The sequence below is a fragment of the Equus asinus genome, chromosome 28 (assembly GCF_041296235.1).
Source record: "Equus asinus isolate D_3611 breed Donkey chromosome 28, EquAss-T2T_v2, whole genome shotgun sequence".
Classification (NCBI taxonomy): Eukaryota; Metazoa; Chordata; class Mammalia; order Perissodactyla; family Equidae; genus Equus; species Equus asinus.
In genome coordinates this window covers 24,291,177-24,312,902 of record NC_091817.1, presented here as the reverse complement: position 1 = coordinate 24,312,902, position 21,726 = coordinate 24,291,177, and the positions used below count along the sequence as shown (strand labels likewise).

General features: G+C 41.1%; 2 protein-coding genes across 16 annotated transcripts in view; one reads left to right on the top strand and one right to left on the bottom strand.

The window, feature by feature from the left end:
- The window catches only part of RSPRY1 (ring finger and SPRY domain containing 1), a 42,954-nt gene extending 25,188 nt beyond the window's left edge, over window positions 1-17,766 (bottom strand). Inside the window, exons 1-3 of the mRNA XM_014827267.3 lie at window positions 17,597-17,766; window positions 4,845-5,349; window positions 251-303 (exon numbers count right to left, since the gene is read on the bottom strand). Of these exons, the coding sequence (XP_014682753.1) occupies window positions 251-303; window positions 4,845-5,194 (403 nt within the window). The 5' untranslated portion in view covers window positions 5,195-5,349; window positions 17,597-17,766. The remainder of the gene's footprint in view (window positions 1-250; window positions 304-4,844; window positions 5,350-17,596) is intronic.
- Window positions 17,767-17,958: 192 nt separating this feature from the next.
- Window positions 17,959-21,726, top strand: part of PSME3IP1 (proteasome activator subunit 3 interacting protein 1) — a 30,866-nt gene continuing 27,098 nt past the window's right edge. For 2 of the 15 annotated variants that reach the window (XM_070500240.1, XM_070500230.1), the window contains exon 1: window positions 17,981-18,185. The gene's annotated coding sequence lies outside the window, so the exon portion shown is untranslated. Of the gene's footprint in view, window positions 18,573-18,833; window positions 18,949-21,726 lie in introns of all 15 variants that reach the window. The other 13 variants (XM_070500235.1, XM_070500229.1, XM_070500238.1 and 10 more) reach the window with 11 other exon arrangements.

Below are 21,726 nucleotides of genomic sequence, written 5' to 3'. Positions count from 1 at the left end.
CCCCAAAATTCTCTTTTCATACTTTCAGTGAGATGAAAGCATTACTGAGAGGTGCAGCTATATATTCAGGATGTAATATACAGTGCTTATTAATTACTACTGTTGTACAGAAAAATTTCCACACACAAAGGGCTTTTTTCTTTGTCATGTGTGCTAAGTATTTTTGGAATCTTTTATCTCAAAAAAAGTGGCCACATTTCTTCATAATCATTAATTCATTAGGAAGTATTAAAAAAAACTTTTAAAATACCTGTTTCTGCCATTTCGTGCAATGTAATCATTGAATAGGGAGGTTCTTGATCACTGAAAAACAAACATTCGACATCAAACTTGAAGAAGTAAGAAATAACAATTCCAAATAAAAATTCAAACTGGAAGTATGGTGTTAGAAAGAAAAAAGAAATGAACATGAATGAACGTAGAGAAAGAGATGGAAGAGACAACCAGAGCTATAACCTGTAAGGACAAATGCACACCACATGTGCTCATTTCCAAGGTCACTGTCTGTGATGACCACAAATAAAATGGGCAGAAGGGCACACAAAAAGACACCATGTGGCCTGAAGTAAAAGCAAAGAACTAAAACTGGAGACCAGAACCTCACCTCTCAGCTTGACGTTTGGGGCCCAGTGCCAACTGAGACAAGCCAGAGAGGTCAACATCACCTTCCTCATGCTCCCCCTAAAGAAACGCTAGGAAGGGAGATGACAATCCCAGCTGAGCACTTAGGAAAACAAGGGCCTACATAAACATCTTCATTTGTAAGTGTTCTTCTGGGAAATATCCCTGTATGTTTAAACTTCATAAAGTGGTGTGAGGAGGAAAAGAAACCAAATGCAATCAAGGAGCTATTTAATAGTCTAGACGCTGATCTAAAATGGCATTATATACCTTAATTCAGTGGGTTTTCAAACTGTGGTGCCAGGAATCCTAAGGAGGTGCTGGAGGGGAACTTCAATAATGAAAGAAAAATTTTCCATCAAACAGTGGTAAATCTAACTATTTAAGGAATACATTCACCATTTATTTGTTTACATATCATGGCTCTCTGTTTTACTATGAAAAAAATGTAAAAACTACTGTCTCCAATCATTAAATCCTCAGAATAACCTTGTGATACGGGAATTATTAAGTTCATCTCAGTACTCATTAGGTGCTGGTTGTTTGACAGATCCTGTGCCCATTAATAACAAGTGAAAATTCTTATTTTAAAAAAATTGTTTTAACCAATATAACTAACTGCTACAAACATTTCTGGAGAGCAATCTGGCAATAATGAAATTAAGTATGCATACCGTCAATAATGCTAGAAAAACTATTATACAGGTAAGAGATGCATATGAGGCTATTGGCAGGCAGAAAACTTTGGAAGTAACCTAAGGGAGCATCACTAAATTATAGGATAACAAAATATAGTACTTTAAGCATACAAAGGAATACTCTAGCAGCCAGAAGCAGTTGTAGATATACACACAGCAACATAGGTCTTAAACACAATGTTGAGAGAAGTTAAGAAAACAGATTTATATGACTATATCAGTTATGTAAATTTAAAAAATCACACACAAAACACTATACATAAACTTCCTATATAGACACAAACAAACATACGGCAGGAAGATTGGAAGAACATACCTTAAATTCACTAGAGTGGTTACCTACTGCTATTTGGAGGTAGGTGGTAGAGAGGACAATGGGATTTGGAAAGAAGGGAAAAATAATAAAATATGACAGGGTCAGTGACCAATAAGGAATATGAACACCTCAATTCTATACAGACGCTTCTATACAGATACACTGAAAGGACACACACATCCCTACGCTCAAAAAACAAGATAAACTTCTTTGTGGAAGAGAAACGGAGCAGAAATTTCTAGTTGGAGGCAGGAGTTAAAGCATTAGGACTACTGGGCTCTGGGTCAGGAGCTAGACAGGGGTGCCAGGAGCTCTATGCCAACAGGGTAGGTAATGGGGACCAAAACCCTACCTGTGCAAGGGACAGAGCAAACTCACTCCCTCAGGGCTAGGACAGGGTTCCCCTCTCAGTGAAAGGAGTTGAAAAAGTTCTCGAAGACAACCTGAGCTACAACTGGTACAAAGTTGCAAGTCTCCAGCAACAGAAAAAGCCACACAGCAGGACCCCGGCTTCTTACAGTGGGACAGGAACTCAGAACCACCAATTCTAGGTTCAGTCAGAGACCGAAGGTCCCTGGGACCAGATGGAGGCAATCATAAAAGTGACAGACAGGAAGAGAGAGGAAGACAGAATGACAGAGAGCACACACACATGCAGTGACGAGAAAAAACTCCCACCAAGAGGAGTCTGCAAACAAAGTTCCAAAGCACATGAGAATAACTCATATTAATTCCACTAACAACCTGAGGATAAGGTCACTACCAAAAAGTACAAATAAGAGAACTTCAAAATGATTCTAAAATGAGTATATTTAAAGTGCATTTCCTATAGCAGCTCTCTCACTATGGCATCAGGAGCTGTGCTTTCCTCTCAGATCAACGTCATCCCTTCCTAATTAACACAGACAGAGAAGAGGACAAGAAACACAGATGTGTTATGACTGCAGTATCTGCAGACATCCTTTCAGGGATGTCCTTACCAAGCTCATCTGGCCTAACTATCTTTCAGGTTTGATTTTAACAGCCTTATAAACCTTATTGGTTATGAAAGTCTTCTCCTTTAGTAGTTTCTAAAAAACAAGCTATGTCACTGTGTTTATAAAATGTCTGAGCCGTTCTGCCATTATATTCTCTGACAGGATCCTTACCATTTGCTCTACATCTGCCTTATTTTCCCATTTTCAGAAGACTTACAGCTATGATTCAGTAGGAATAGGCTTAAGGTAAAGTCACCCTGTTATTCAAATGTACATCAGTTGCCTCATGCAAGTGAATTATGTGCTTTATCAGTAAGTTTACTCATCATCTGTAATATTTTCCTGAAGCTTGGAAATAAAGCTCCTACCTTGCCCCCATATTCTCTTAATCACTCTTTTTAAAAAATATGGCAAAGTCTATTCTGTACCTGTTTTTCCAACGGGCTTAAATAACATTGCTTGTGGCTTACTTCCTCATTTGGGAAGGACAACTTTTCATTACAATTTTACAGAACATTTTAAATGTCATCATGAAGAATCTTTATATAACATCCCCCCTGCTTGAGTACGGGGGATGTAAATGGCATAGATTTATATTCTACAGATATTTCCTACAAACATATTAAGATTACCTTAAGTTAATTCAGATACCAGAACTACTTCGAAGGCTGGTTTTTAATAATTTTTAATCATCTTAAGGCCTTTCTGAACTGGTTATGGAGAATATTTGTAAGTACCACCTCTCCCCAGTATGTTCTACAGCAGAAAGATGTGCAAAACAAATTTATTTAATTATTTTTTGCTGAGGAAGATTCGCCCTGAGCTAGCATCCATGCCAATCTTCCTCTATTTTTTTTTAGTATATGGGCTGCCAGCACAGCATGGCTGCTAACAGAGTGGTATAGGTCTGTGCCCAGGAATTGAATCCGGGCCGCTGAAGCAGAGCACACTGAACTCAACCACTAGGCCACTGGGGCTGGCCCCACAAATTTATTTCTATCAGAAAAAAAAAATCACCACAGAATAAAATGCACAGGTATATCTTGCTTTATGCTATAATGTTTGAGGAACTAAACACAATTGGATTTTTATAAACATGATTATCAAATATTTAGATAATTAAATTTACTAGCAGAGCCTGAAGCAAAAAGAACCCAGATACAACTTTTTAAAAAATACTATCATTTATTGAGAGAGTGTTATGTGTGAGGCACTATACTAGATGTTTTTGTGTTTTTTTTGTGAGGAAGATTGTCCCTGAGCTACCATCTGTGCCAATCTTCCTCTATTTTGTCTGTGGGACACCAGCACAGCATGGCGTGATGAGCAGTGCGTAGGTCTGCACCCAGTACCTGAACCTGCAAACCCTGGGCCACTGAAGTGCAGCAGGTGAGCCCAGCTACTACACCAATGGACTGGCTCCTAGATGCTTTTATACGTTATCTCATGGTAATCCCTGTAAGAAAGGCATTATTCCCCTTTTATAGATGAGTAATCTGAAGCTTAGAGAAGTAACTTACCCAGTGCCATGTAGCTAGTTTATGGGGCTGGGCCAGATGGTTCTAAAACTTTGCTCCTAACTACTGAACTATACGTTAAGTTAAAATATTTTTTCAACTTGAACAATGCCCTTTAATTTCACTGTTATTCAATCTGGGATTTTGTACTTAAGAGTTAGACACAGCAAGGGGAAAAAACCAAAACAGGTACAGGTGTCCTGCAGTTTCACTTTACAAGCTTCCCCAATGGACTGAAGAGGGCCAAATAAGGGATATAAAAAAGAGAGGAGGCTGAAAACCCTCATCACCCACGTCCTTACGCTGCCAACAGAAGTTATGTGCAGCCATGCTCGTGATAAAATAACTCAGCTTGAATCGCTGGTCAGTGGAGTAGATGGACAAGCAAGATAAGAGTGAGTCTTCATGAAACCACTTCCTATTGTAGCTTGCAACACAAACTCCATATTTACTATATTCTTTAATAAAGATCATAACTGTAATTACTGTTATCTGCTACAGAAATGTTTACACATTTCCAGACAGGAGATGTTAGCAAGTAGAAACATCAAATCTTAGAATTTACTCTGCCATCAGAGGAGAAGTAAAATATCCTCCCTTGCCCTATGAGCACAAGGCTTGGGGATATATCCTAATGAACTGAAGGAGTCCAAAAGTTATGGTTCCTGGCAGAACACTTCATTACACAGAAGGCGACTGTGAGTCAGATACTTACTTATCTACAAGAGTCCGTATGACTGCCAGTGTGTCCAGCACTAGTCCATCTACATTTTGTTTCTTTCTCCTCGGCTCATGTGGTCCTCGGCCCCTCCTTGGTGGCCGAACAGGGTTCCGGGGCTGGCTCCTTGTGCCAGCAGTGGGTACCGCACTGTTCTCGGCCTGTTGCTGCTGGGCGTCAACGCTGTCTTCTGCTCCACTGTCATCTCGGCAGATACAGGAATTGCCCATGGTAGCAGCGGCACCTCTGGTCCCCAGGAAGCGGGCTATGTGCTCTCCAAGAGTCCACAGCAGACCCTGGCCAAGGCTTCTGCTCACTAAGAACACGGCCCAACCAAAGACAATCATTTAGATAGTTTTCAATTTTCCAAGTACTGTTTTCATAATCTGGAGTTGAGGAACTTGCATCCTATTTGTGTTTAACAACTGAATGCCGAAGAAAGATGTAGAGCTGATCTCCAACATTATCACTTACAGGGGATCCTGGGCATCCAGTGGCAGTTCTAAAAGAAAAAGAGAAAAGAAAAGAAAAATGAATCAAAGATTCTTGGCCACTCAATCAATTACTCAAACTTTTCTAGGGAAAAATCTTTGTAGGCTTCTGACACAAAGAGGTATCTTTGCACAAAAGAATTAACAATCAATAATTCCTTTTTATCATTATATTATAAAGTTGATTGCTAAATCATATCCTTGTAAACCACAGGAGTGACCATTGATTTTTAAAAAAGCTATAGGTCTGGTTCTCTCTATACAGCAATACATTAGAAGAATGTGTGCAATTGTTTCAAGGGCTCCTATTGTGGATTAAAAAAAATGAATTGTCTCCTTTCTTAACTTAGATGCATGAGAAAATTTAATGTTTCAAATAAAATATCTAATCACAGATGTTTGTTGTTAAAAAAGTTATGATACAAATATGATAGTACCCATTTGATATCAAGAAGAATAAAAGAATAGAGTGTTCTATTTGAATTACCCAAACTGCATTTCCCATTTGGAGGTTCTCTAGATAATTCACAGAAATCATACAAGTAGTTACAAAGTTTTCCTGTTATGTAAGCAAGCCTCTGTTTTGGGAAAGGCAAACATATATCACAAGGTTACATTTTCACAATAACCAGTTTGTTGCACAACATGTCTGCTAGAAAGATAAGAATAAGGATGCGCCAATTATCTTTTTCTGAAAATACTGATCAAGCACCTTGTGCCAGGCACCAGGCTGGCACTGGGAGAATAAAGATGACCAAGGCCCAGTCCCTGCCTGCCAGGAACTCGTGGATGGCCAGTCTCATCCCACACAGTACGTTCATCATCAAAAACCTAAGGATGGAACCAGCTCTTCAATAAGCTGAGAAAATCTAGTTAGGTCTAGAAAGAAGTAAAGATTTGGAAGCAGGAGACTCATCATGGGGTTGGTAGCAAAAAGTAAAAATCATGCTGAGACCTGGAGACTGGGACCTGTAAGGACACAAATGGACACATAAGGAATAAACCAGTGTGTAGTCTCTGCTCAGTGTTTGGCTACTTACAATTAAATCCTCATATGTAGAGCACTGGCTCAGGATAGATAGAAATAAAATGTGTAATCCAGTGGAATTAGAAGCAAGAGAAAAATTACTTCTATTTATTTTAGACAGATTTGCAGTAAATTATTTTAAATATTTGGCAAGTTTAATTACTGCTCACAGGGGGAAAGTGAAGAAAAAGAGATAGAGACAGAAAGTCATATATATATATATATATATACACATATACACACACACACACAGACATATATATACATATAATATTTACTCTAATCTATGTGGAGGACGGGATATGGTAGGGGCGGATGAGACGAGATGGGAGGAGAGAGGAGAGGAAATCGACAGACATTACCTCCCTCCAGACTACCAAGACCACAATGGCTGAGCCAAGTAACACCACAGATGTCCTCAGTTCAAAAAGAGTCAGGCTGTTTTCAAAATTCGGAGATTGTACTTAAAAAGATGTGATTGAAGTATAGGTAGGAGCATAATGCAAGGACTCAGCTGGAAATAGCTTTTAAAAAGAGAACACATTTGAAACCAGCAAAGAGCGCCATTCCCCTTACTGCAGAGACTAGGATATACAATTTCCTCCAGAAGGTGGATAACCAAAAGATTTCAATGCTTTAAAGGACAGGAGACAGAAATCAGAAATAACTTTTTTTTAAATAAACAGCTTTTTTTTTTTAAAAAAAAGACTGGCACCTGAGCTAACATCTGTTGTCAATCATCTTCTTCTTCTTCTCCTCAAAGCCCCCCAAGTACACAGCTGTATATTCTAGTTGCAGGCCCTTCTGGTTGTGGCATGTGGGACACCACCTCAGCATGGCCTGATGAGCAGTGCCATGTCTGCGCCCAGGATCTGAACCAGCAAAAGCCTGGGGCACCAAAGCGGAGTGCTCGAACTTAACCACTCGGCCATGGGGCCGGCCCCAGAAATAATTCTTTTAAAGGGGCTCTGGTATAAATTTCTACTGATCTTCTAAATTATGCTGGTTTCTGAGAAAGACCAGAAAGTAACATTTAAGAAGCGATGCTCTCACCCTTCTCACAGAAATTCACAGAGAAGGCACCGCTGGCACAATCAGAAGCGAGGAGGTAAAGAATCCAAGGTTTTCCGGCATGGCTGTCACTGGGCAAGGAGCCCAGCTGATATGCGACTAGAGCACTTGCTTGAAATCCTAAAATGTTACATTTAAAATTTTTATGTTAATTTTTAAAAATGAAAATTAATACACATTAGTTTTAAGACCTAAGTGCTGCAGACATCTACAGAAAAGTGAAGGCCTCTCTTCTGAAAGGCTTTCCTCACAGCCTGGTCTCTTCCCAGAGGCAACCCGCTAAAAGCTTCACACGTCTGCTTCCATTATGATGTACTTACAAATTCTCCTTTTTTAAAATTAGGACAATGTCATGAGCACTGTTCTGCGATTTGCTTTTCTTTCTTAACAACACATCTTTCTACACCAGTATATATAAAACTGCCTCATCCGGCTTAAGGCTGTACAGAAATCCATACTCTGCATTATCATAGTTTCTTAACCACTATGCTATAAAAATCCGTGGCTACACCAACTAATACTTTGGGGATGGCATAAGGGAGTGGTCCAGGATTCGATACAAGGAAACAGCACTCGGGAACGCTTCATCTCCTGGGGAAGTGCTCTCTTACCCCAGACTGTTCTGTGGCGTCACTGTTACCAGAGCAGAAGGGAACCCCGCTGGCTTCCCTGCAGCTCCTGAGCTTCCCTCAGTCCACAGAAGCTGGGATGGGCATATGCAAACAGCAGCTTCCATCCAACCAGACACAAGACCCCAGGAAGGCAGACCTGAGGGAGGGAGACCAACCAGGCACCAAACAGAACTGGCAGTGATTTGAGAGTGTCAAGGTGAAATTAAGTCCCAGAAAACAAAGCCTTGAAGGGAGAGAACAGGGGATCCTATAAAGTTACAGTTTAATGCCAATATTTGTAAAGCTATTTAGGATAATTAACAAGAAACAATGTTGAGAGTGCTTGTGAGGAAAGCAGTGGGTTAAAAAGAAGTTTGTTGGATCTTAAATTCTTAAACGTTATTCTATCCAAAATTTTTTTGCAAAGGCTTATATAAGCTGAATGTAGAACAATTTATCTATGCAGATTTCCATTTATTAGTTTCAAAGTAAATGGAAGATATCCAATACATACAGGTATTACTAAATTTGGAGGTAAGCAGACAAGAATTAAGCGGGTCTTTTTCTATTTCCAAATTAAATTCAAGTGTAGGTTGGGTCAGTTTCTTCCAAGAGTCATTTTCCTTAAATGACCCAGAAAATGATGTCAACTAGAAAATCTGTCAGAAAAGGAAATGGAGTAAAAAAATAAAAAGTTTTCAAATATTTTAAAACCAAAGACTTTCTTTTTTAAGCACTAGCTGTAAAGACCAAGTGTAAAGAAGAGGTTAACTAGGAGGCGAAGCCTTGACGCATTTCAAAACAAAGAGCGTGAAACATACAAGGAAAAAATAAGAGCTGCTATCTTTTAAAAATTTCTGAAATGAGCATACGAAGTTCTCAAGGGTTACAGCCAAAGGCAGGACACATAAATGAACAAAGTGTATGATCTTTCAGATTTATTCAGCACTAAAAAATGTATACCTTTTTATCTGGAAATGGTTGTCACTTAGGACACTTTTCTCAGAACAAACTGTGAATACTTTAGGCAAAAGGCTGGGTGATAGAACTAAACAATTACACTTTAGACAGCTTTGTTTCATCTCATTCCAAAAAGCATTATGTGGCCCACTTTCTAAGGATCATTGTTTTAAGACAGTAACACTCAGTCTCCAAATGTTGACCTGGAGGCCAGAGGACACCTACAACACAGGGCCCAGGGCCCTGCCCTGCAACATTTATAGCTACGCGTTTTAATCGCCCTGACTAGTGATACACTTTAGAACATGGAAATAGTAATAGTTCTCACACCTCACAGTATCACTGTGAGGATTAAATGGAATAGTGTATGTAAAACACATGGCACAGTGCCTAACACTTAAACTGGATCCACAAATGAAAGATGTCATTATAAAATGAGCACGTAGCTAATCAGAAGTAACTAAATCATCTGGGAGACTGTGGAGTAAGACTTAAGAGCACTAAGATAACTAAGGAGCTTTTTTTAAATTTATTTTTTTATTGAGGTAACACTGGTTGATAACATTAAATAAAGTTCAGGTGTCCATCTTTTATATTTTGATTTCTGTGTAGACTATATCATGTTCACCACCCAAAGACTAATTACCATCCATCACTGTTCCCATATGCCCCATCACCCCTTCACCCTCCTCCCTCCCCCAAGAACTTCTTTTTTATAAAACTTACTTGCTCAATACTGAAATAATTTTTACTTATTATTTAGACAAAGAACCTTGGAAGGGATTGTAGCTTAATTATGTCAAAGAAGATAGGCATTAAATTGCTCAGGTATTTCTCAAATGCAAATTCCTGGTTTCACTCCAAATAGCCAGAATCAGAATTTCTAGGATGTGGCCCAAGCAAGTGTTTTCGTAAAAGCTCCCCAGGTGATTTTGATGGTGGCCAGGTCTGGAAATCACTGTGCTATAGAGCCAAACGCAGAACCAGGCACGGTAGGCAGGACCTATGGACTGAGTGAAGACACAAATTGAAACACTAAAGGGTAATTGTTTTAGAGTCAGAAAAGTTAACCTTCCTTTCCAGAAGACTGAGACTATCTTTGAACACAGTCTTTGGGGGAGGTCAGCCAAAACAATCACTAGAATACAGCTACAGCCATTAGTGATTATATACAGTATATATCAACACAATGAATAAAATAGCTCCCTCTATTTCCCACCAGATCCACCTTATGAGGCATCATAATGAACCTAGATGGTACCCTACTTATGAGTAATGTTCTCTAAAGGCTGACAGACAGAAGGGAATAAAAATGAATATGACTAGAGATTATGTAAAGGCAACATAACCGTAATACCTATATACTTCACCTTAACTTAGAAGACGACTTAGCATTAGATGGTCAAGTCAATTCTGAGACCCAAAAAAACCTAGTCACATAATTCAAATATACACAACTATCAGATCTGTGGCTGTGGCAATCATTAACTAATGTGGCAATCATCACGTGATTTAATGATAATGATACCACTTGATGTCACTGCTTAGTAGAAAGACTTTTCTTACCGCCTAAATGGTAATGCTTTTTAAATCATTATGCTGTTCATAGCCATTTTGCTGCAAGAGCATAATTATAATCGAAACATTTCCTTTGTGAATCTACTTCTCTGAAGTGTGGTATTATTAATTTTGATCCTTCTCTCTCCCTTTTTTTTTGCTGAGGAAGGGTCACCCTGAGCTAACATCTGTTGCCAATCTTCCTCTATTTTGTATGTGGGTCGCCACCACAGCATGGCTGACAAGTAGTGTATGTCTGCTCCCAGAATCTGAATCTGCAAACCCAGAGCGGAGTGTGCCAAACCCAACCACTAGGCCATGGGGCCAGTCCCTTGAACCTTTCCTTTTTAAAAAAGAAAGTAAAGACTATTCTTTCCATTTCTATATCATTTATGATTTATTAAATTTTTATACTGTATATTTTTCAAAGCTACTCTGGAAGGAAAAAAATCGAACTTGGGCTCTCAGTAAATTTAGTGTTAAAGCAGTGAGGTCTGGTACTCAAACACAGACCTCTACCATCATAAACAGCTCACCACAGAGGCATCTGGCCGACTGGTCTAACCCTCTCTAACCTCTCTAACAAATGGTCCAGGAATCAATGATTCATCTCTTCAAATATTTACTTGCATTCAATCATAGCAGAGCTCAGTGATACTAAGAACACTTTCTTTTCTCTGAAAATAAGACTTCAGGATTATGCTGCCAAGAAAGGAGAAGCTGGTTAAACGAACGACCATAAGGAAGAAAAACCAAACTCTGGGCATGAAACTACTATTGCTGTCATCTTCACTTCATCATTCCAAATAGTGTTATAGGATGCAGCATTTTTTCCAATCCACCCCCCTTTCTTGAAAGGCTAAATCATACAGCACGAACAGTAACTACAACATACTGGAAATCTTAATGATTTTCTCTCATTAGAAAATGTTTTGGATTTTTTCCTAAGCCAGTAAATGTATAACAGGTAATAGTTTCTAGTGTCACGTTTCCTGCTCCCCTCACTAACATTTTATTAAGAAAAATTTCAAACATACAGCAAAGTTGAATTTCACAGCAGACACCTAAATACCCACTACCTAGATTCCACCATTAACATTTACTATACTTGCTTTATCACATATCTATCCATTTCTATCCATAGTCAATCCATCTAATTTTTTTGGTGCAAAGTAAATCACAGGCGTCAGCATACAGCGTGCATTATCACTAACTGGACTTGAACATATTTTTAGAGGTTAAATTTACATATAATGAAATGTACAAGTCAAGCACATATGTGCTGAGTTTGGCCAAATGCATACACCTGTGTAACTAAAACCCTATCAAGGCAGAGAACCTTACCCAGAAATATATTTGCTTTTAAAATATTCTGTAGGACACCTCAAAGACTACAATTTTCTTACTGAAGACTGATTAAATGAGGAAAACTTGGAGGGCAACAAGACTGAATATTCGGTAGTACAATAAGTAGACAAGAAAAGTGTATCATATATCAAGAGTACACTTGCCAGTTACAAGAGAAACCACCTAAAGACGTTTCAAGAGTGTTTTTGTGTCTGGACTCTAAAGCATCTGGTATTCTGCCGGGGCAGGGAGGGCAGGAAGGGAAGGGGAAGATTGCAACATATTGAGTTGGGACTTCACTTTTACACCACAGGGAAAGGCAGCTCTGAGAAGATATTTTTACATGTCACCCAGGTGTCCAAAGCAATCTATCTGCAATGGCACTGGCTACTCGAGGTTTAAGCCACACAGGGTACTACTACCCACCGAGTGCAACCTTTAAGTCGTCTGGGGGAAGCAGTGGAGGATTCTGATACTTCTCTTATGCACTCAGGTTGGTTTAAGAAAGTACATCTTTGAGGGGGAAGTATATAATTTTTTCTAGTTGGACTGTTAGGGAAAGAGTATCTGGAAAAAGTTTCCGCTAAAACATTGAGAACTTTTTAGCCCAGTAGCAGTGGTGTCTGCGATCACGTGAGATTTACGGCAGAACAAATTACAGAATACAGTCCTGACCCAAATCAGTACAAAGGAGAAAAGACAAATCCTTTCAGCATTCAAAAAATGTATTTAAAAAATAAAATTTAGAGCTGGGATGGAGTAAGGAATTTCCAGAAGCAAATAATAATAATCCCCACCTGAAAAATTTGCCTTGGATCCAAAAAAGAAATACTAAGAACTGAGTTAAGTGCTAATGACGGCTGCAGTACAGAGGAGAAAAACAAATTTAATACTCCATACTATTTGGGATTTCCCCCCCAGGAGACCAAATAACAGGAAATCTACAGATGTGTTATTCAAACACATATCTGATGGAAAAGAATTTTTCTATTATAAAAAACTCTTTACTATTAAGAAAAGCAAACAAAATGTATAAACAGCATGAATAGCAACATTTTCCTCAATGAGATCTACTTAAAATGGTGTCTGCAAACACTCAATTGGATACCTAGTAGAACCTAACAGGTATTCAATAAATATTTTATGTAAATTTATTCTAAAATCTGTAAAAACAGAAAATATTGATCACTTTGAAAGACTGAGACAATATCATTCAATAAATACGAATCCAATGCTTATATGCCAGGCACTGAACAAAGATCAAAAAGGTCCCTCATGCTCTTGGCAGAGATGAAGGACAGCAACAGACAACACACTGGGTGCCCTCCCCATAAAACAGCCACGCCATACAAGTCTATAGGTAAGCATCAGGTCCACTAGGAGGACCTCACTCCACCATTTCCCAGCGGGAAGGGAACTTAGGAACTTTACAGTATCTTCGAACAAGCAAATTTTTAGATGACTCTATATATCACCATTAGCAAAAAGAGAATGGAGGATTTATATTCGCACTGCAACACATTCATGTTGTAAATTATATGCCAAATATTATTGGTACAAATATCCCTGACCACACAGTGAGAGGTTAACCAAAAGTCTATAAATTAAATTGATAAAGATGAAGCTGATAGCAGTTCTAATGAAAAAAACAAACAAGAGGAAGCACAGTGGAAAACCAAGATCAACTTGAGACACTACTGACGATGCCTCCCGAACAAGCATCCTTCCTGAACATGGCAGGAATCCCCATTCTGCACGCGACATATAAGAAGCTTTGCACTGGTGCCACGTTTCCCAGGACAGACCTCCCGGGCGAAAAAAGCATCAGAGACAACAGTAAACTTTAACGTTGTGCTAGTTTTGGTTTATGAATACCAAGTTTTAGTAATCCTTAATAATTCACTAGGTAGGTTATTAACAAGTACCCCTTAGGCATATGTAAGTATGAACAACATGAAGCAGAAAGAACTGAAAAAAGGAGCTGCACTTCCCACAAGGAGGGGTGGGGTAGGGGCCACACTTTGAGAACCTCTGCCTTAAGGGAGCACAGAAGAGGAAACTGAACTCCTCAGCAGGAAGAAGAGGTAAGAAAACACTAACACTGAAACATTAAGCTATGAGGTAATAATAAACTTGCCGAGTAAGGTATTGCAAAGCTTCTATTTGCTGTGTATAGGACCCATGAAATTATGCCTGGAAACTATAATTTCAAGCAATAAGACAGCTATGTGCAGGGTTCATTCCTGAACAAACTTAAGGAGCGCATCAATTCTTTCCTATCTCAAATGCGTTCTTAGATTTCCAAAGTTCAGTAAGGGAGAAAGGGGAGTATTCTCTAAGAGCCTACCACTATTTATAAGATAACTTTACCTCATTTAGCCTTATATAAATCACAGTTATCTACAGTTAAATACACCTTCACATATTTAACCAGCGAGCATTCCTTTTTGGAATGGACACTGAGAGCAAAATAATATACGTACTTGTTTCCTAATCAATAAAGGTTGGCAAGAGGACTATTTCAAAAGCTGACTTACTGAAGAGAGAAACTAAACAGAAAAGATTCATTCTTTTGCACTCCTAAAAGTCGTAAACGTCTCCGCCTAAGGGTAGTGGCCCAAGTTTTGGCATTCACTACTTCCTGACTATTCTGTTTTTCAATTTTCTAATTTGAAAACTAGGAAGAAACTATCTAAATTCAATGGTGAATACCTTGAAAATGCCAAATATTTGAAGAGAAGCTAAATTGATAGCTTACTACCCCCAAATAACTTTTGAAATGGATTACTGGTTCCACCGTGGTTCTTATCTGTGGTGCCTAATGACTTTCCACTTATTTTCACAATCCTGCGACCATCACACCCTACTTCACGAGGATCTCACCACCAAACAGATAATTTCCAATTTAAAATAATGTAACAGTGATTACCATCCTCAAGAATTCCTAATAATTTCTCAAATTATATGGATCTTAGGGTATCAAAGAGAGTTGTATTTTAAAGGATACAAAGTTAACTTCTCACTTCACTATAACAAATTACTTCATTATTAGGGAAAGTATAGGCAATTCTTGATAGACTGAATTAAACTCATGGGTTGAAATACTGTTGGAAATGAACTTTAGGAACAGAGGATTTTTTTGTTACTCTTTTGCCAAAACATACTTTAGAGGAGTTGTTTTTCCCTATTCACTATAGAATAACACACTATTACACAAAACGCTAAGTTTTTATTTCTTCTTGATTCTTGGCCAATTTACTAAGTGAAAAGTTACTTTGCTGACAAAGCAGAAAAAGTTCACACAGATTAAGCTGGAACACTTGCTATAATCAATAACTTGAAAGTAATGATGGAGGACAGAAATAATTAAGGGTTTGTGCAGACACAGAAAGACATTAAGCAGAAGGTCAGGACAACATGTATCCTGGGAAATCAGAGAGCTCACAAGATCATCACAGTGATTTTTTATTAAAAGACCCATGGAATATAAGATTAGAAAAATGCAAGTCAGCTTTTCGTTAAAAAAAAAAAAAAAAACCTTCAAAAATCACCAATTACCCAGTATTTGGAAAATCAGTTCTAACAAATGCTACTAAGCAAACATTAGGAAAATGTCATACATGGACCCAAGTATCTTACTACCTCATAGAGGGAGCTACAAAGCAAGATGTCACCCCAGGAAATGCAAACTCTATACACGGTGAAAAATAAAGGGAACCATTGTGGAAAAGAAATTTAAGAGCAATTGCTAATGTGCCTCATAATCTATAGTTTGGGGTTACTACAAGAAGGCACAATATTCATGGAGCAAAAAAGGTGGTCTCATTTACAAAATCACTACTGAGAGCCAGCGCTGATGGCCTAGTGGTTAGAAGTTCTGTGTGGTCCACTTCGGAGGCCTGGGGTTCGGTTCCCAGGCACGGAACCACACCACTCATCTGTCAGTAGCCATGCTGTGGCAGTGGCTCACATAGAAGAACCAGAAGGACTTACAACTAGAATAGACAGCTATGTACTGGGGCTTTGGGGAGCAAAACAAAAACAAAACCAAAAAAACCCAAAATCACAATGAGGGAGGAAGCGTGATATTCACTACCTGTAGACACCCAAAGGCCATGAATATATGACATATACAGATATAGGCAGGTAGATATGGAAAAAGGGAAGGTGGTTTACAATATTGAGATCCAATTCCTTGAAGGAAATTCTCAGCTGTCAGCGGAAATCTTCCTGAAGGAAATATTATAGTGCTACCTCCTGCCAGGACCATCAGAAGTTCAAAGTAAATTAAAACTCTGGGAGCAAAACCTGGAAATCCCTCCACCTGCATCTAAGCAGGGGTTGAAACCATGGATTTGGATTATAATATAACCTAAAAAGCTGTGGACCTTGAAGCTTTCAGTACAATATGGCCCCCAGCACTTCACAGGTGATCAAGGACAACTGTATAAATGCTAATCCCTTACATTTACATACTGCTCTACAGTCTAGAAAGTGCCTTCACTTTTACTCCTCAACAGCAATCCCTTTGGTAGAAGCACAGTACTTTTACTTTCAAGCAGCTTGTAGTTTGTAGCGCACTTTCGCACACTGCGTTATTTTTTACAGAAGAGACCCAAGGAGGTTAAGCCACTCGTCTAAGGACAAGTAGATGGTAGGCGAGGGGCCTAGACAACCGCGGGACTGTCAATTACAGAAACTTCCAACCCTTGAAAGTTCAAAGTCCAACACTCCAGGGGGAGCAGCCTCCTTCAGACATCTACACAGGATAGAAGCGCAGTCTCAGGGGACCATCTCTGCCTCGGTCTCCCTCCCCAAAGACCGGGAAACTGAGGCAGCAGGTAGGGATAAAAACCTGATGGAGAGTCAGCAAGGAGTGTTGGTGGGATGGACCCCCACCCCACCTGCACTAAGCCCAGAAGCAGCTGATTCTGTGTCTGAGACACAGGTCGTTCTCTAGAGAGGGGAAAACCCTTGCCATTCCCGCTTCCTCTCGCTCTTTCCCACCGGAGCTTCCCTACGGATGGGGGTCTCTTCTTCCCAGACCCGCCCAGCCATGCCCTCTCCCCAAGGCCCTTACCCATTTTTCCCACTGGCCTCCGGAGTAGGAGAATCCGCTAGCTCTGGCTCCCAACTCTGAGCCACTCTCCCTGAGACGTTTGCCGACCCCAAGGTATTTCTCTGTCTCCCCGGGGACGGTCTGCCTCCCACCCGTGCCACCTAAACCTCAAACTCCACAAAAGGAAACCCTCCCAAAGCGTCCTCCCTTCTCCCCCTTCCGCCCTGGGCACCCCAGAGGAGCATCCCTAAACATCAGGAGCCTTCTCGGAGCTACCTGCCTCTCACCTGGGGCCCTGTAGCCGCGGCCTTCTCGGAAGGGCGACCCCCAGGACCCTTCCCTAGTCAAGAACCCTCTAAAGGGGGAACACCCTCTTCCAGGCACCTCTTCAGGCGCCTGCACCGCGGGCCTCGGTGGAGAGCCTCTGGGCTGTGTCCCCGGCTCTGCCCACCGCCACCTCCTCCCGGGTCCCTTCCCGGAGCCTCCCCCGGCCCCAGTCTGGTCTCCCCACCGCAGACTCCGGCGGCTGTTCCCCTCCCTCACGGCCGTCCCCAGCCCTCAGACTCCCCCCGGCTCCGCGTCCCCAGGCGCTTCCCGGAGCAGCACAGCTGGGCTGCGGCACTGACTTTCTCCAGCTCCTGGGACCACTCGAGGAAGGGGGCGGCGACGCGACTCCTTTGTGACAGGTCCGACAGAGCGGTAAAGATGGACGCGAGGCCACGGCGCTGCCATTACGCGCTGGGCCCACCCCCGCTTCGTACCGCCCCGGCCCTCCCTCAGTCCCCTAGGAAACGCCCCTTCCTCGGTGGCAATCCCTCTCCATGACAGCCAATCACCTTTCAGGAACGCCATCACGTGATCACACGACCTAGCCCGCCCTCCTGGCGCGAGCTGGCCAATCCCCTTGCTGTGGTGTGAATGGCCCAATCAAGTGCCTCCGGCTCGCTGCCTGGGCACCGGATTTCCATCTGTCTCCCGGGGAGGAAGAGAGGTGAGGATTGGGTTACGCCGCCGGAAGTGGGGCGGGACTTTGTTGTGGCGGTGAGGAACAGGAAGCCCTGAAGGGTCAAAAGGAATACAAAAGCAAAGGCTATTTTCTTTTTTTTTTTTTCCTTTCTTTCTTTTTTTTTTTTTCCCTAAAGAGCGAGCGGCCTTTGCGGTGGTGGTTTGGGGTGAGCGCCGCCGAGGTGAGGGGCTCTCGCCTCCCGCGAGCTGGTAGGTGAGTGCGGCCTGAGCCCTGGCCGGGCGGCGAAACCTGGCGCCAGCTTCTGTGCTCAGGAGATGGGGGCTGCGTGCGATGTGAGGGCTGAGGCCAGGCCTCTTCTCAGTCTGCGCGCTCACCCAGGGCTCTGAGCCTCCCAGGCCAAGGGCTTGCGCGCCCAGTCGGAGGGGAAGGCCTCGGGGTCTTGTGGGGAGGATCCCGACCCTCTCAAGCGGTCCTGGCGCTGCAGGGCTTCTTACCGCTCCCCTCCTCTTTTTTTGCTGAGCGGGGCCACGCAGGCTCCCAGTGAGGAGCGGGCTCTATTCCAGAAGTCTTGGACTCCAGGCTACTCAAGAGATGTGGGGGTGCTTGCTTGGAAATGATTGAATGAATCATAGAATGTAAGTGTAGGATGGGAAACTCATTTATTATGTACCAGTTGCTACGCTCCGTGCATTTTCTTGTAATAGGAAACAAACTAGCGTGCTTGTTTTGCAGAAAACTTAGGAAACTAAAACCAAGAGTTGAAGCATCTTGTATGAGAGTTCGTGGCCCATGTGTATGTCAGTCCGCACGGGGGAAAAGGAGGAGACCTGTTCCTTCTTAGCAGTGGTTCCTGACCTAGTAGAAATCAAATCTTTTGCGGCCCTTTTCAAACGCAGATTCTTGGACCGCCCACCCCCAAATAGTCTGAGTAGGGGCCGAGTGGGACCCAGGAATCCAAGTGCGGGCCTGGTGGTCAGAAGTCCCAGTGACCTCTTCTGTCCCAGCTGTGAGGTGAGATTTGTTGATTCTCCAGCTGTTTGGTTTATTGATGTGTCAACAGGGACCCCATACAAAGGCTTTGAGAGCACTGCTTCTGAAATCCTTGAAAGGAATCAGTCTGTACACTCCTCTTTGATACAAGGAATTGAGCTGAGATAAAGGCACTCTTAGAGTCTTTCCAAAAGAGTTTGAGGTGAGCTGTGAACACTTTGTAAGGGTCTGAAGGAAGAGGCTGCTAAATTATCTTTCTCTGCTGAAGTCTGCGTGCCTTTACCTTGTGGGGAATTCTTCGTGGTTGTAAGAAAGGAAGAATTATGTCAAGACCATTACCTGGTTAGCAGTCTTCCCTTTCACCTTCCAAGAATCTTGATGTTTGCTTGGAGTCAAGTTGCTGCTTCAGAAGTTGAAAACCACATATCTGGTAAATGAAGTGATTTAAGTGCATGGTTCAGCCACAGACTCAATCATAGTGTGATTAGGCCTTTGTGACAGCTAATTTAAGCCATTTCAGTGTGCTCACTGCTGATCACCTTTTGAACATGCTTTGTCTTCGTTCTTAAATATGATCTGTTTCGCTCTTTACTATAGGATGTCTTTGAAAGATTGTTCTGTCTCTCTCTTTGGTTTTCTGCATTTTTACAGAATCTATCCAACTACAGATGTGTTTTTGTTCAGTTTGGTATTTATTAGACTTCTTGAACTTTTGGATTAATGTCTTTCATTAGTTCTGTAAAATTTTTAGCCATTTTATCTTCATATTTTGCTTCTGCCTCATTGTGTATCTTCTTTCCTGATTTAACATAGAACTTTTCACTTTATTTTCTGTCCCTCTGACTCTCTCTTTATTTTTTCATCCTACCTTCTGGATAATTTCTTTTTCATTAATTCTCTAAGTTATTTTTAATCTGTTACTAAACTCATCCATTGACATCTCAGATTCAGTTATTGCACTTTTTAGTTCCTCAAGTTCTATTTAGTTCTTTTTCAAATGTGCTGTGCCACTGTTGTACCGTTTCTTAGTCTCTGCTATTAATTTCGAGGTTTGTTTCTTTAAACATGGTAAGCATAGTTGTTTTATAATCTGTATCTGTTCATTCTGCTGTCTGAATTCCCTTTGGGTCTGTTTCTGTTGCCCGTTATTCCTGCTGCTTTTTTCCCCAGTTCACTTGACCTCGAGGGTGTAGTTCTTTGGGGTACCAGGTTAAGGAGGAGGACCACCTGGTTATCAGACTCCACACCCTGGGGGGGCTCCTGGCTTTGACTTTTGTTTCTGTTGTTTCACAAGGGCACCCACACAGCAGCTTTCAGGTTGGCTGTGAGGCTTCATTTCTGGCTTTCACCTTTTCTTGGATCTTGGCCAAATTTTTTTACTATCATGTTAGCTTTTCTATTTGTTGAAGAATTATTTTTGAGATTTCTTCCAGTTTCTTATCATAGAGGTAGAGGATTGGTCTCAATTACCCAGCCTACTATTTCCGTAACTGAAAGCACCCTTTTGTTTTGATTTTGGAATGTAAAATTTGTGACTTCAGGCACTCTTGAGTTAAAGATTATTTTCTTCATATACCTAAAACTCCCCCAACTTTTCACTGTGATAGCCACTGTCAAAATTAAGCTTCCCTGATGGTTTTTTCTAGTCTTCTTTTTCTTAACTCCTTGGTGCTCAGCTTCTATTCTCTTGTAGCATTTAACCTCATTCTGCTTTTCCTTAAATTGCTCGTGTGCCAGCCTTCTCTCTTTTACTTAATGCAGATTCCTCGGTTGCTAAAAACTAGAGTGCCTGTCTTGTACCTAGCACTGTGCCTTGCACATTGTAGGTCCTCTGTAAAGAGTTAATGTAGAAATACAACTGAATGAATTAGTTGGTCTTGTATGGTTGGTGTCATGCAAAGCCTTAAAGCCTTTTTTTTTTTAATTTGGTCTTAGAGAGGAGTTACTTAAAGCCTAGAGGGTTGGGGGTAGGGGAGTATATGTGGGTTAGGTTCCAAAGCCAGTTTAGATGGCAAAATGGTGTGTAATCAAAGCCACCCTTGAAAATCTTTTAGGGAGCCACCATTCGGATGTGGGTTTACCAATGCAGCAAAATTCCAGCATGGCGAGGTGTTCCTCCAGCTTTGGAGCAGATGCTCTTTTTCTTCCTTTGAGCCCCAGATGAAGTAGTTGGTTTGCATTTAGGAGTCACCATGTGTAAAAAATACAACTAGTGTTGGAATCACACATGGTGAGGGAAGCGTTTACACTCTGGGAGGCACACATGAAGTAGGGGAGTGAGGGTTAGCTAAGGGAATCAAAATGTAAGTTCGTTTTCTTCCAGTGCATATAGATGAATTCAAGGTTAATGCACATGTGATGAGACTCTTCTTGTGTTATGGAAAGATGTGCATATAGAGATTTTTTGTGTTTTTTTTAACTTTCTGTTGTATGGTTTGGGATGTCTAGACAATCAGAAGGTTACTACCAATTGCTTTTTATAATAAACATTTAAAATGCGGATAAAATTGCTTATACAGTACCCACATTTTTAGATTCTTTTAGTCTCCTTTGCTACTGGAGTCTGTTAATAAGCTCAGTGTTAGAAGTCTGAGGATTCCTTTGTCTGGTAGTAAATGCTCAAAGAGTGTTCTCTGTTGGTGGTTGTCATTCTCTGAAGTTTTATAATATAAGGGAAGTTGGCTTGATCTAAATTGCTGTAGCTTGGGAGAAGTGCCTTCTGGCCAGAAAGCAGTCTTCGGAATATAGTTGAGTTTGCCAGATGGCAGATTCCTCTTAGTTGCTGTCCTGCATTTAGAA